At 33.6% G+C, this 16,276-nt stretch overlaps 1 protein-coding gene across 1 annotated transcript; it reads right to left on the reverse strand.

The window, feature by feature from the left end:
- Positions 1–10,855: 10,855 nt before the first annotated feature.
- Positions 10,856–15,271, reverse strand: LOC134239700 (ankyrin-2-like). The gene has a single exon (XM_062721859.1). The coding sequence runs from the start codon at positions 15,269–15,271 to the stop codon at positions 10,856–10,858; it is 4,416 nt and encodes a 1,471-aa protein (XP_062577843.1).
- Between the last annotated feature and the right edge of the window lie 1,005 nt (positions 15,272–16,276).

The following is a 16,276-nucleotide window of genomic DNA, read 5'->3' on the forward strand; positions in this document are numbered from 1 at the left end:
AACGATTTGGACTCTCGATAATGTTTCTTTAATGAAGATCATAATTTGAAATGCAATTATGTCGTAGTTTAGTTTGAATGATGTTGAGTCGTCTATTACCGTGGGAGAAAGAAGAAGGAGGGTCTGCTGGTTTTTTTATGTATGTTGTTTTTAAAGCTACTAAAGATAAGCTGTTTCTTACTCAAACTATTTCTTTGGTTTATTGTATCAGGAACAAAAGATTTTTTAAATAATTCAAGTCTACATCTAGGAATAGTATAGTCCTCTCTATTGCGTGTGGCGTTCTCTGATTCATTACTTCTTTTTGAAGGAGTCCAGTGGGGATACGGGTTAGAATCGGTCCTCAATATCCCCTTGCTTGTCGTAAAAGGCGACTAAATGGGGCGGTCCTTCGGATGAGACCGTATAAACTGAGGCCCCGTGTCACAGGAGGTGTGGCACGATAAAGATCCCTCCCTGCTCAAAGGCCGTAAGTGCCGAGCATAGGCTTAAATTTGCAGCCCTTCACCGGCAATGGTGACGTCTCCATATCAGTGAAATATTCTGGAGAGGGACGTTAAACAGTATACAGTCAGACAGTCTTTTTGAAGGAAAAATACTTTTTAAATAATTGGGTACCAGGTTGTGATGTACTTTAAACATAGAATTAAGTTTTACTACTTTTCGCCTATTTGCAAGAGGTTCCCATCCTGTTTCTAAATATAATGCATCCCTTGAAGCGATGACTGATAATCCTGTAATTATTCTCGCAGCATAAAGCTGCACCTTTTCTAATTTTTAACATATTGTAAAGAACACCCATCCCAAACTATTGAGCAATATTCAAGTAATGGTCTAATAAAAGTTATGTACATTGTAGACAGAGTGTTTCTACAAATTTTGTATTTTAGGTTTTTTTAGGAGACCTAATCTTTGGTAAGCCTGTTTAACTATATTGTCTATATCATCAGACCAATTCAGATTATGGCTCAAAAGTAATCCAAGATGCTTATGAGAGGTTAAGAATTCTATTTTACATCGTTAAAATTGTAATTTGGGAAGATAATTATTGGATTTTAGATAATAATTGGATTTTAATAGTTTGATTTGGCACTACCTTAGGTGCCTCCATAGCATGGCTTTTCCATTTTTTAAGATAAAGATTCGTTCTTAATTATGTATATTCCAATGAAAAATTTTTGACCCACCATTGTCCCCCACCTTACAGCCCAGGATCATGAATTGAATGAACTTTAATCAATGCTTCGTGAGGATGCTCCCATTAAAATATGACCAATCATAACTTTGCTGTTCTTAAAAAGAAGACTTTTAAAGAATTTTCCTATGTGTTCCTATATGTTTCTCAAACTGATCACCAAATGGGGCCCCATCCTACATAATTGAAACAATTTTGAATTTACACAAACTTGAATGCTTCTAGGCTGGGTATTAGCAAGAGATTTTGTTTAGCGATATATTGCGATATTTTTAACTTTATTGCGATATGCATTGCAATATTTTCAATGACAATAACGATGGCATTTTTTAATTATATAATGTTCAGTGCAGCTTTAATTTACATGCAGAGTGTACATAACCTCGAAAAAAACCAAAAGTAGAAAAATCTTGATGTTTTTATTAAAGTTGTTTTGAAATAAACCGATATAAATCGATTTTTTTGCCCAGCCCTTGATCAGATGTTCCCATATAAATATGAACAACCATGGCTTTGTTGTTCTAGATTTGAACAAACTGGACTTTACAGTACCTGAGGATTCTTCCAAATAAATATAACTAATCATGTATGTAAAAAGTCATATTGTGAAACAAATTTCATTGCGTCTGTTTTGGTAGGTGCTTTGCTCGTTGGATTGAAGCCATATTTCATAAATAATGAAATGACACAGAGATAGCTAACCTAACCCTTTCAGGCTTAATTTTCGTGCTTGTTGCAGACAATACAAAGCTTAGTGTTAATAAGTAAATTGAAGGTCAAGAAGTCTTTTATCTGCATTTGAAAAAAAAAAAAACCGTGGATTGTATTTTCTTCATTGAAACTTGGCTTTTATCACTTTAAACAACATTTGTATTTAATTACCTTTAATACTGAATTACCCGTAGACTTCTCTGCAAATTGAATCAAAAATAATTTAAATGTTCGATATTATATGTAAATCATTTTCTTAATTCAAAAAATTTATAAATTTCAAATTATTTTTGTTGATTATTTATAACCTAAAAGTGAACTTTTTCTTTATTCGACTCTTGTTATAAATCATTTCTTTCATTATCATATAGGCTAAATGATTTATTTGAATAATATATATGCAATTTTAAATAAATCGAAATTATATTGCTTTTATAAATGAGAAGTGTGATTTTAATTTCATAAATAACTCTACACATATACGTGCATTTTCCAGTATTAAATATCAATGATTTCATTTTACAATTTTTATATTTTAACTGATACATGTAATTTACTGATGTTTTTACACCTTTGCTCCAAAGGAGGTGGGGGGTATACTGTTTTACCCTTGTGTGACTGTTTGTCCGTCCGTCCGTCTGTGCGTAACAAATTTTCGTCGCACATTTCTTAGCAACTACTTATTGCAGACGCTTGAACTTTTAAAATCTTCTCTAAAGTATGCCAAATGGTGGGATTTATTTTTGTTTAAATCAAAAATAAACTTCCTGTTTACCCGTGGATCTGTCTGTTTCATATATACATAACAAATTTTGTTAAAGTTTTCTCAGCTCATCGCAAATGCTTGAATTTAAACACGATCTTATCTGAGGCATGCCATACAGTTGGACTCATTTTTCTTCAAATCTGATGTCAACTTCCCGTTTGTCTGTGCATCTGTCTGTTTCATACGTACATGTAACAAATGTTTTGTCAAATTTTTCTCAGTAACTATTCATCGCAGATGCTTGAAATATTAGTACATTCTTTGTAGAGGCATGTCATATGAAGCGATTTATTTTTATTCATTTCTGATGTCAACCTCGTTTTTATACATGCGTCTGTCCGTACCATACAAAACAATAATTTTTGTCGCAGCAACTACTCATCACATATGCTTGAAATTATTGTATGTAAGGCGCTTGAACATGGATTTGAATTAAATATTTAGATCAAAGAAAGTGGGCGCTTAAGATGGCAATTCGGCAGGAAAAGTGACTCATGAAAAGAATAAAAAAAATATCATTGATTTATACATTTTTTACAAAACATAGCCAATGAATGTGTTGTAGGTGAATGTAAAATGGGCAAATATTCAGTTAAATATGTTTGATTTTATTAGCTCTTCTGAGCCAAAGGCTCAAAGAGCTAATGCTATGGCCATTTGTGCGGTGTGCGGTGTGCGGTGTGCGTTAACTTTTTAGAATATGGGCCATAACTCAAAAACCCTTTGGCCAATCAGTACCAAATTTGTCACAGGGTATCCTTGGCCCAAGGGCTACCATTTATATTAAAATAAGGGTTGGGACCCTAAAACAAGGGGAGATAATCAGGAAAACAAAACCAAAAGTACTAGTTGCTAAAAAATCTTCTTCTCCAGAACCACCAGGCAGATTTTCACCAAACTTACATACAAGGATCAGGATATGTTGAAAATTAAAAATTGTTCAAGGCATGACCCTGAGGCAAAGGGCGTGGTCTCAAGGTCACTTTAAAGTTGACCTAAATTTACAATTAATAAAAATGTTTATATTTTGCTTACTATAAGGACTAGGATCATCAAATCTTGTAAGTTGATGCATCTTAGGACTTCACATCATGTTAACTCAAAAGTAGGTCACGGTGACCTACTTTTTTAATTTTGTGGGCATTTGTTTTCAAATTGATTTGAAGGCATATTTTGGACACTTTAAGGCCTATGATCACCAAACTTAATCAGATGATGCATCTTGGGTCCTTGAACAATGTCAACTTAAAAGTAGGTCACCGTGACCTACTTTTTGAACTTTATGACTTATCCTTTTTAAAACATTTAATCCCATTATTTCAGGCACTGAAAGGGTTAGAATCATCAAATCTTGTAAGTTGCTGCATCTTGGGACCTTAAAACATATTTTAGAAAAAGTAGGTCACTGTGACCTACTTTTAGAATTTTGCAGGCATATGTTTTCAAATTGTTTAAAAGGCATATTTTGATTACCTTCAGACCTAAAATCATCAAACTTGGTCAGGAGATGCATCTTGGGACTCAGAAAAATGTTGAACAAAATGTAGGTCACGGTGACCTACTTTCGACATTTTATGGCTATATTTATGTATCATAGGTATTTATTGGCTTAGAATCATCAAACTTTGTCAGTTGATGCATCTTGGGTTTTCGGAGAGTGACGACCAAAAATTAGGTCATGGTGACCTACTTTCGACATTTTATGGCTATATTTAAGTATCTCCAGTACTTATCGGTTTAGAATCATCATACTTTGTCAGTTGATGTATCTTGGGTTTTCAGAGAATGTCGACCAAAATGTAGGTCACGATGACCTACTTTTGAATATCTCAGGTATTTATTGGCTTAGAATTATCAAACTTACTCAGCAGATACATATTGGGACTCTGAAAAATGTTGACTAAAATGTAGGTCACGGTGACCTACTTTTGACATTTTATGGCTATATTTAAGTATCTCCAGTACTTATTGGCTTAGAATCATCAAACTTTGTGAGTTGATGCATCTTGGGTTTTCGAAGAGTGACGACCAAAAATTAGGTAACTGTGACCTACTTTCGACATTTTATGGCTATATTTAAGTATCTCCAGTATTTATCGGTTTAGAATCATCATACTTTGTCAGTTGATGCATCTTGGGTTTTCAGAGAATATCAACCAAAAAGTAGGTCACGATGACCTACTTTTGAATATCTCAGGTATTTATTGGCTTAGAATTATCAAACTTAGTCAGCAGATGCATCTTGGGACTCTAAAAATTGTCAACTAAAATGTAGGTCACGGTGACCTACTTTGACATTTTATGGCTATATTTAAGTATCTCCAGTACTTATTGGCATAGAATCATCAAACTTTGTGAGTTGATGCATCTTGGGTTTTGGGAGAATGACGACCAAAAATTAGGTCACTGTGACCTACTTTCGACATTTTATGGCTATATTTAAGTATCTTAGGTATTTATTGGCTTAGAATCATCAAACTTTGTGAGTTGATGCATCTTGGGTTTTCGGAGAGTGACGACCAAAAATTAGGTCACCGTGACCTACTTTCGACATTTTATGGCTATATTTAAGTATCTCCAGTACTTATCGGTTGAGAATCATCATACTTTGTCAGTTGATGCATCTTGGGTTTTCAGAGAATGTCGACCAAAAATTAGGTCACGATGACCTACTTTTGAATATCTCAGGTATTTATTGGCTTAGAATTATCAAACTTACTCAGCAGATACATATTGGGACTCTGAAAAATGTTGACTAAAATGTAGGTCACGGTGACCTACTTTTGACATTTTATGGCTATATTTAAGTATCTCCAGTACTTATTGGCTTAGAATCATCAAACTTTGTGAGTTGATGCATCTTGGGTTTTCGGAGAGTGACGACCAAAAATTAGGTAACTATGACCTACTTTCGACATTTTATGGCTATATTTCAGTATCTCCAGTTTTTATCAGTTTAGAATCATCATACTTTGTCAGTTGATGCATCTTGGGTTTTCAGAGAATATCGACCAAAAAGTAGGTCACGATGACCTACTTTTGAATATCTCAGGTATTTATTGGCTTAGAATTATCAAACTTAGTCAGCAGATGCATCTTGGGACTCTGAAAAATGTTGACTAAAATGTAGGTCACGGTGACCTACTTTTGACATTTTATGGCTATATTTAAGTATCTCCAGTACTTATTGGCTTAGAATCATCAAACTTTGTCAGTTGATGCATCTTGGGTTTTGGAGAATGTCAACCAAAAAGCAGGTCACAGTGACCTACTTTCAACATTTTATGGCTATATTTAAGTATCTTAGGTATTTATTGGCTTAGAATAATCAAACTTTGTCAGTTTTGGGTTTTCCAAGAATGTAGACCAAGAGTTAGTCCTAATTGGCTAAGAATCTTCAAACTTTGTCAGGTGATGCAACTTTGGTCTTAGGATACTTAGGGTTAGAGGCTTCGAATACAAGTGATAGGATGTACAATTTATCAGAAGAGCGATTCAAGGCCCTTGGGCCTCTTGTTTGAATATGCACCTGAATATAGCAGTAGGAGTCAAATGATGCAAAAATCGACTCTTTTAAAGCCGTTTTTCATTAATTTCGTTGTTTCTGGGTCTTCTCTCCATGAATTTTAAATGTGTTATCGGTGTATTTTTAACCGTAAAATTTATTCCAGTTGTTTAAAAAATGGAGAGACGACCCAGAAATACCAAAATCTCAACTTTTTCCATTTGTTTTCTGGTAGAAAATTGACAAAGTCCAATTGTATAAGGCTTCGGCTTTAAATAATGATTTAAATACGAGCTACGTATAGTGTCCCGCGGTAGCTACATTGGTTTGTCGCTGGATTCAAGCTATATCGAAGCAGCATTTTAGGTTCGAATACAGTGATTTTTTATTTTTATTTTTTTTTTAATGTTTTTGCTTATAATTTTTGAATTGGTACTGAAAGAAATACTCTTTGAATAAAGTTACTAATTATGTTTCATATATAAATTATTTTACATTAATTGTTTTATTTTTCAATGCGTTCACATTTTGTTCATTTATAGTGCTAACGTTCCCAAATAGAGATAAACATACATGAACTTGCAACTACAAAGTTACACCTGATGAAAAAATATTGAATATATTAAAAAAAAAACAGAAACTTCGATCGTACTGTTACATTCAATATTTTCAGTGCATTTAAAAACTGAGCACAAAAATTAGTTTGCGTTAGACTTCTATTACATTCTATTGAATGTCTCCAGGATAGATAATTTATCTTTCATGACACCTTTTAATTGAAAAACAAATTATCTACAAATCAATAAACATAAGACAGAAATCCATTCTCCTGAAGTGTATAAGATATGTATTACTACATGGTGCTTGGACATTTAAATCTGAATTGTTTCGTGTCAGTGATTCCTGCCGACTGCCCATCTAGTGCGCCCACTTTCTTTTCGGTATAATACCGTAATGTAAATGTTGCTAAAGCATTTCACAAAGAAATGTAATAAAGCGTTCTTTATCTGGAAATTATTGAAACTTCAAATTTCGTAAAGCGTTCGTTTAATACAGCCCTGCACCTTCATGCACACTTGTCAAGAAAAGAAAAACAAATCCACAAATTCAGTGTAGAAATGTTGGAAAGCAAAACCAGTCCATATTCATTGATGTGTGCAGAGTTTAAGTTTAACAAATTGCACACAATCAGTGAACCCATAAGATAAACATTAACAGAGCTCCTGCACTGGTTATAAATACTGTTTAGGTTAATAGGGTGTGTTCAAATCGTTTATATACTCATCATTTTCTTGATTTATTGATTATTGATAAATATTTTTTATTAAAACACAACGAAATTTATCTTATTCTTCAGTATTAAGGATAAATTTAAAAAGTGCAAAGATGCGTCAATCAAACACATCCCGAAAGTCGTAGTTTTAAATATCCAGATAATTTTTTGAATTATATTTCCATGTGAAAGGCTAGAGCAACAAATAAGTCATTATAATAATAAAACAATTGAAAAACTCAAAATCTGTGTCTTAGTATCTTTACACCGCACAAATATGCTTTTTTAAAAGAATGCCAACTCTAAAAGATGAAAAAAATATATCGCAAAATTATGGAAACTCTCATTTGATCATTCCAACCGTGGTAGTGTAAGATACCTGGCATACTACTAGCTTGGGCTAGTGGGTAAACCCTTTAGTTCATATTTAGTAGAGCACTGGATTGGCAAGCCAGAGATCCCGGGTTCGATCCCCAGCAGAGGCAATAAAATGTCTCTATTACATTTGGCGCCCACGTTGGGACCCGGGTGTTCTCTGGCGAGTGAAAGTGATTGCCCCCAGAACCTCACCCCACAGGTGTCGGCACTCCGAAGAGATGAGGACATCTCATTCTCTGGAAGGGGACAATGTGGTAGTGTAAGATACATGGCATCCAATCAGCTTGGGCTAGTGGATTAACCCTTTAGCTCAATCGGTAGAGCACTGGACTGGCAAGCAAGATATTCCGGGTTCGATTCCCAGCAAAGGCAATAAATTGTCTCTGTTACATTGAAAATTTGTAACCGGGTTTTCCCCAATAATGATACAAAGAAAAACTCAGTTGGTGATGTTGTTTCTTTTAATTGTGATTTGTATATCTATAGATGGTTAACAACTCTACAAAACATGTAAACATAATAAAAATTTCATAACATTGAGAAAGGTTTATATTTTATCACAAATTATTTCATTAGCATAAAATTTATATTACACTGATATTTCTATTTATCGCTTAATAATTTACAGTTAAAGAGAAATAACTCTTATTTCTCCTTATGCACATAAGCTCAAGTAAATTTATATAATTTACCAAAAATTATTACAATTCTCAAAATAAGTAATTATATTAATAAATACCAAGTTGTGGACCTAGGCTGTCCTCTAAAAAAATCGGGGTGTCACATCTAGCTCTAGTCTGTTCAAACCATATCTGACCTATATCATACAACATATTGTTGTATTTACTAAATCCTACAATATATACAATATTTACATATATAAATGTAACTTTAAAAACAGATCTTTATATTTATATTCATTTAAACCATTTACTATATGATTTTACAAATTTTCCATTAACTCATCAAATACTATATTTCATTCATACTCATTCATTCAACCAAGCAAATTGTTTGTTAAAGAAAATAAAGAACTTACGTAATCAGGTCTAATGTCCAGTCAACAATATATATCAAACTATTACTATGTTTCAGATAAGATAGCATTCTGGTTTATGGCTAGATTCAAAGTTGGTTTAAAAATAACAAAGAAAACTCACTAAGGAATTTGACCTCAATGACCTACCAATAAAAACTCTGCCAAACAAGAATAGCCAATCGACTTTGTTTGACGTAAACTGGTTCTCCTGAATAAACCTGAATGAACTTAAGAGTTCTAACTAAGAAAAGATAACTCTAAATCTTGAAAAAGTACTACCATGCAGTGTGTGAGGTAAATTTAGTAAATGTAATTATCAAATAAAGTTTAAGTTTAAATTATTATTTATTTATGTAAGTGTGTTTGTTTATTAAATTATTTCATATTTAATTTATTTACAGTTTAAAATATAACAAATAACCCATTATTACACAACAGTTTTTGAAATTCCAGTGCCAATATGTGGTAAGTAAAATCAAATTGAGACAATGGTTCAATAAATATTCATTGCTTAAAGTTGTCTGAAGCAAGGCATGTTTTCATTGCATGACTAAATCACCCTATCTCTTAAGGATAATATTACCTGGAAACAGACGTGGTCCATTCGCAGCAATTGTTTTAAGTGGAGACAGGGCACATGTCACATGACTCAAAAGACAGATTACGTCATAGTCGCTGTTGATGTACATGTTAAACATTGTTTAATTGAACAATTCTTGTGTAAATTTCTAAAATTGTTATGTTTGAACATATATTATGAAATAAAATATTGAAGATTTCTTAAAGATCTTGCTTACATGAAAAATGTAAAATTGCCAAATCCACACGTCCGTTTTTCTTTACCCTGCAGTCTAACGTCAGTAACATCATAGACGTGTTTGAATTCCTAGTGCAGCGAGGTGGAGCAAACATTAGTTACACCCAAAATGATCACTATTATTTACTAATTAACAGGTCAGTCAAAGCGTCGTGATAAATTTCTGAAGCAGATTTTTAAAATTAATGTTTATTCGTGTTTGGTGGCAGAGATTCCTTGTATTGAAATAATTTTGCGTTTTTATGTTTTCGTGTAACGTCACAATTGATTTCCCGCACTCGGAAAATTTAAACGTGAAGTGTTTTTATCATGCTTACAAGAAGGATATGGAGAAAACGAACATTACATAATATCAAAGTCCATAAAACAATACAAAAAAGAAGGAGAGCAAACACGGACCTCCAAAACATCAGACGTGGGGTCTTATTCAACAATACTCTTTGCGATACAGAGGGAAGCTTGACCCTGCGATATTTATATGTGTGCAGTTAATAATTACGACGAGGGACTGACATTCAATCGTAAATTTCGCTATATTTTTTGACAGAATCTTTTGCAACATGAGGATTCTGTCGTCGAAGCTGCCTTGAAAAAGTGCGAAAATAATTCCACTCAAATACAATGTGAAAATAAAACAAATGCTTTCAGATAATTTAAACACTATGAATATTTTGATTTATTTGAGTATAAAGTGTTATCAAACATATTTATTATTTGTGCGTAAAAATTCTCATTATGGACTTTGCAATGGACCCGTAAACATGAAGACATGAAGAATTGAAACTGCTTACTGACACTATATAGTGAGATATTTGTGAAGCGATATCTTTTAAATGACTAAAGTCAAGAAATCTCATGACAGGACCGTTTTAAAATGATAATGACATAATAAAGTATTACTGTTATGAGTAATATGAAAATACGAAAAACATTCTTTGACCGAATTATTATGCAGAATAATAGTCTGTGGTTCACGTTAAAATTTAAAACTAATATAGGCACTGGTAGATTACTCATATCTTGCTTGGATGTGACAATTGCATACATTTAATAATTACACTTTTTATTATTACCAAATAAAAGTTTAGTTTACAAAAATAGGAAACATGCTGTCAAAAAAAAAAAACCAAAAAAAAAAAAGAAAAAAAGAAACAAATATAAATCATGGAACTTATTTCTTGATATTGAAAATATTATCAAACAGTTGAACCAACTTCATTAGTTCATCATCTACTTCTTCACTCTCATCATCAGCATCAGCATCCTCCTCACTGCTTTCGTGCTTACTTTCTTCTTCATAACTGTCTTCTTCCTCATCCTCTACCTTACTTTCTTCCTCCTCCCTTATTTCTTCCTCTCCTTGGTCTTCTCCTTGGTCCTTATTATCCAATTCGTTTTCAATAGCTTCGCAGTTCTCCATTTCTTCAGGTTTCCTTATTTCTTTTTTTGTATCCTCCTCTGCAGCGTCATAATGTTCCCCTTTTCCATATGTGATGTATACAAGATTGATAAAGTCTCCACTTGCCGTATCAAGATCAGGAATTATTTCTAAAGGGCCGTCTAGGTTATCAGAGAATATCCTAATTGTTCTTTTAAATTCATTTGCAGCTGCCAACGGTAAACAATCAGCTAGTTCTGTGTTCCATATGCTGTTTTTCTCCATCTGACGAATTTGTTTTTTAAATATCTGAAATCTATTTTCCGACCGTCCAAATTCTAAAAACGATATATAATGATCCATATTATCTGAAAGATGTCTACATAAAATATTTCGCAACGCCATAGAGTCAAACCCATAACCTTGAATTTGGTGTTGTAAAGCGCGGAAAAAACAATTCCCATCTCCTTTTATTTCAACTCTTCTTAATCTAAATAGTAATAACAAATCATCTAGCCTTTGATTTATATGTCTTTCTTTGATATATGAGCCCCAGTGTGACACCCTTCTCTTTTTGAAATAAAACAGTTTTTTAACCTTATCTGGAGGTTTTATACGATTACGTACCAACATCATTGAAATTTTGTATTGTCTTTTGTCTGTAGCATAATCCAATGCCTTTTTCCCCGATACATTTTTTATTAAAGGATCTGCATTTTCGCTCAACAACATATTTACGATTGATACATGCCCATTCTTCGAAGCCTCCATCAGGGGAGTTATTCCGTTTTTGTTTTGTTTGTTTATGTCTGCCGCATTTTCCAAAAGAAAGGAAACTACCTCTTCATGCCCAGACGAAGACGCAATGCAAATGGGTGTTGTCCCACATTCTGAACATGCATTTACATCAGCGCCAAAGATCACCAATATCTTAACAATGTCAACATGTCCTTCAGAAGAGGCTACATAAAGTGCTGTGCTATTCGACATGCACTGAAAATTCTCCGGAAAAAAACTAAAGCAAGTGTATTTATCAACTTCTGCACCATGGTACAAAAGCTCAGTTACAACATCTTCGTGACCATTTCTAGCAGCCAGCCACAATGGATGCATTCCCTCATCATTCAAGAAATTTACATCACAGTTCTTGCTCATTAACATTTTTACACAATTTTTGCGACCATGTGATGATGCAGCAATCAAGCACAGATTTATAATCCCTTTTTCATGCTCAGGGTAGTTATCTATCATTGACATCTTTTGGAATAGTAATTGTACAATTTCTGTATTTCCTGTACTAGACGCCCTTATAACTGGATTTTCATTACTATTCACAAAAAAATCAATGCCCTCGGTATGCAAAAGTATTGAACATAATTGAAAGTTCATAGAATCGATTGCTGCATGTAGCACTCTTGTTCCATCTTTGTCAAAATCATTGACAAAAGCTCCATGTTCTAGAAGATATGAGACAATATGCACATGTCCTTTCCTTGCTGCGTACCACAGAGCACTTCTTTCATAAAAGTCTTTATAATTAACATCTGCCTTTGATTGTAAAAGCAGCTCTACGATACGTAGATGACCATTCTCTGATGCAATTATAAGAGGATTGTACTGATGGTTACAATTTATATCAATTGTAGTATTTGAAACTAAAACGCCCACAGTTAAAACACTTCCTGTTTTTGATGCCAAATACAAAGGTGATCTTCCTGATTTTGAATTCTTATTTATATCCGCTCCTTTATTAAGCAAAAGTAGAACAATTTTATCGTGGCCATGCAATGATGCCAAATGCAATGCTGTACTTCCTGATCGCGTACAAATATCTACATTTTGTAAATTCCTAAGCAAGATATCTACAATTTCTGTATTTCCCTTCCTTGAGGCTAGGTGCAATACATTTTCCCCCTCATTATCGGATTGTAACTGATTAGCACCACCATTAAGTAAAACCAGAATTGACTCAGTGTCCTCACAATTAACAGCATACCACAGGGCACTTCTTTTTACACCATCTAAGGCATTTATATCAGGGTTTTTTTCAAGTAATGTTTTCAACATTAAAGGCTGGCGCTTCATTGCAGCTACAATCAGTGGAGTGTAACCTTTGGAATTTTGTACATCGAAGTTGCAATTGTGATCAGCTAGAAGTTTAACACAACGAACATGTTCCATTTGACATGCTAGTAAAAGTGGCGAATCCTCATTTTTATCCACTGTGTCTGCATTTGCCCCATTTTTTAAAAGAATATTGATCACTGGTTCATTGCCAGACATGGCAGCATAATGTAAAAGCATTTTCCCGTCATTATCCTTAAAGTTAATGAGCGCCGAGTCTTGAAGAAGCAATATCAGTATTTCTGGATTAATAAAAGTTGAGGCTAAATGCAAAGAAGAAATTCCGAACACCGTTTTTGAGGTTATTTCAATTTTCCTTTCTAAAAGCATGCTTATTATTTTCTTTCCCCGTTCCATTCTGTTAACAGTACAATTCTCTTTTAATGAATACAGAACTAAATCTAAGGCGGTGTGGCCATATGCGTCTTTTGTATTCACGGACACACGAAAATCAAGTAAAAGTTTCACTATATTTGATTTCAGAAGTCCACATGCAATATGCAGAGGAGTGACACGATTATTCAAATACTCAAAGCAGTCATTTATCATCTCGTTTCCCAAAATATTTAAGACTTTTCTTGCGTGTTCAACAGAGCCATTCATGACTGTTGCAAAGAAGATTTGTTGGTCTCTCAAAAGTTGTTTACCCTCTGAAAAAAGTAAAACTCTGTCTATCATGAAATCAAACAATTCGTTGTGGTTAAAGCATTCCAAAGCAAATAAACCAGACAAACGTCTAGAGTATAAAAGCAAGTCAACTTTTAAAAACTCTGCAGTGTCACCTAAATCAATTTTTAGTTTCAGTTTTCTTTCTTCTTGCCTAAGGTTGGGCGTGAACAATTCCACAGGACGCTTTTTTCCTTGAAAGCTTTTGAGAACAGGCCTACTGACACTCAACGTTCTTTTCACTAATTCCATCATTATTCCATTTTCATTATCACCAAACTTATCCTTAAAGCATTTACCCACTACTTTTTCTAAAAGAGGCAAGAATGAATCGCAGCATCTAGAATGCAAAATCGGAGTAGAAAACCTCTGTAATAATTCAAAGAACCAATCCTCACCTAAAGGAGCTACCTCTGTTAGTTCTTTGAAAGACCTGGAAACAATTTTTTCACGTTTTTCCTTGTCATTCAAAATTGTTTCCAAATCGAAGTTTGGTAATTGCTTTTTCATCTTCTGCCTAATTTTTTTAAACTGGCTTTGGTATTTTTCCTCTAAAGAGATTTGCGATATTTCACGAAATGTTTCAAATAAACCATTATCTAGAAGGTCTTCACAAGATTCCTTTGAAAATTCTGAAGCACATTGTGCAACGGAATTGAGAACCACGTTTATATCGAATGGAGTGACTCTGGCAATGCCATCCTGAATACATGATTGTAATGAGGAAGACTCTTGTATAAAAGGGATAACAAATATCTTCAAAAACTGATCGTCAGGAAACTGAGATATTTGTTTTTTCATTTCTTCTTTACAGCGAAAATCATTTAGATGAGGAAGTGTAAAAACTTCGATGAGTTGTTTGTTCCTTACTTCGCTTAATAACCTGTTTATCAAATCTGGGATATGTTCACATTTTAAGCATGTAGCAAATTTGTCATTCTTCTTCCCTCTTTCAGTCATTATAACTTTTCTTCTTATGAAACCCAGTGGACAATATCGTAGCATCTGTTTTGGAAAAGACATTCCTAGAGCTGATGATACAACATCTATTACAAAATCATTTTGGAATGTCAATATACCCTTTTCTTTCTTAACAAAGCTTCCAACTAGCATTTCAAGATGATCTAGAATTGAAAACCGGGATTCATTTTTTGGCAATCCAGTCAATTCGCAGATGTCTTCAAAATCTTTGTTATCAAAGGAAAGACGACTCCTTTCTTCGTTTGCATCAATTTTGCAACCTCTAGCAAGCAAATAAATAAGTCCACAGTATTTCTTTTTGCAACTCATTTTTAATTCGGAAATAGTTTGTTGATAGACTGCAAATGGATTTGTGAAGAAGCTACTCCTCTGCTCTTTGAAGTCTTCATTTTTACCAAACTGATAACAAAGAAATGGAAACCTGGACTCCGTCCTCATAATCGCTAATAATTCGTCGCTGTCAAAATGTAAATCAGTATATTTACGCAAAATTCCCGTTTTTTCGTTTTCATTGAGCTTTAAAGTAGCATCATCAATAATAACTTGCTTCTGAGTAATGATAGTCGGAAGCGATGTAAGAAGAGACGTCCTACATGTGATAATCAATTTAACCTGGGGACATTCGCTACAGTCTTTGAAGTGTCGTGTTCTAAAATAGGTATGATAAAAATCCTCGCTCGGATTTTGGTCAACATTTTCACTCATTGGGTCATCTAACAAATAAAACTGCTTTGTTAAATTATATGGACATGCATATTTTGCAAAACATTGCAGAGATTCTATTGGAACAATCACCCAATCATATGTTGCGTACAGTAATGCAAAATGTCGAGCGATGAATGTTTTTCCAGATTCCATATCGCCTGCAATAACAACTATAGAACTGTTTTCAATGACGTTCTTTACCGCATTTGATGCTCTAGTTGCGCAAAAAAGCTTATCTTTTTCTCTCCAATCATCAATTTCTTCTTTGTTCTTTTGAGAAACTTCAATAAAAAAGCAAAGAAAAAAATAATTAAATTTACTAGTAAATGTATATAAACAAATTATGGAAATGAAATAAACAATAAACGTAAGCACAAGATTAACAAAAAATATTGTAACTACCAAGTAGGAATGGCAATGTATCATCAATTGGAGCGCTCAGAATAGACCCCATCATCTAAAAAGCAATAACTTCTATTAGAATGTCAGACTCTTCACAAATTATATACAAAATATTGCATGAACATGTAATTGAGTATAAAAATGAAAATGTTCACCCCGAAAAATTATTGTCAACAGCAGCACAATGCAAGATTGAAATGATTTTCGAGGGGTGAAATATTTCAGTGTATCAGTCAATCACATGCAATTACAAGAGGCCCAGGGGCCACAGCGCTCACCTGAGCACATCAGCTAGGAAAAAGCACATATCATGATTTGGACAAACTTGAATCTACA

The sequence above is a fragment of the Saccostrea cucullata genome, unplaced genomic scaffold, assembly GCF_032062105.1.
Source record: "Saccostrea cucullata isolate Sc308-1 unplaced genomic scaffold, CSIRO_AGI_Scuc_v1 ctg1307, whole genome shotgun sequence".
Classification (NCBI taxonomy): domain Eukaryota; kingdom Metazoa; phylum Mollusca; class Bivalvia; order Ostreida; family Ostreidae; genus Saccostrea; species Saccostrea cuccullata.

Coding starts and splice junctions, on each gene's coding strand:
- LOC134239700 (XM_062721859.1), bottom strand. CDS start 15,271: ATGAGGACGGAGTCCAGGTTTCCATTTCTTTGTTATCAGTTTGGTAAA.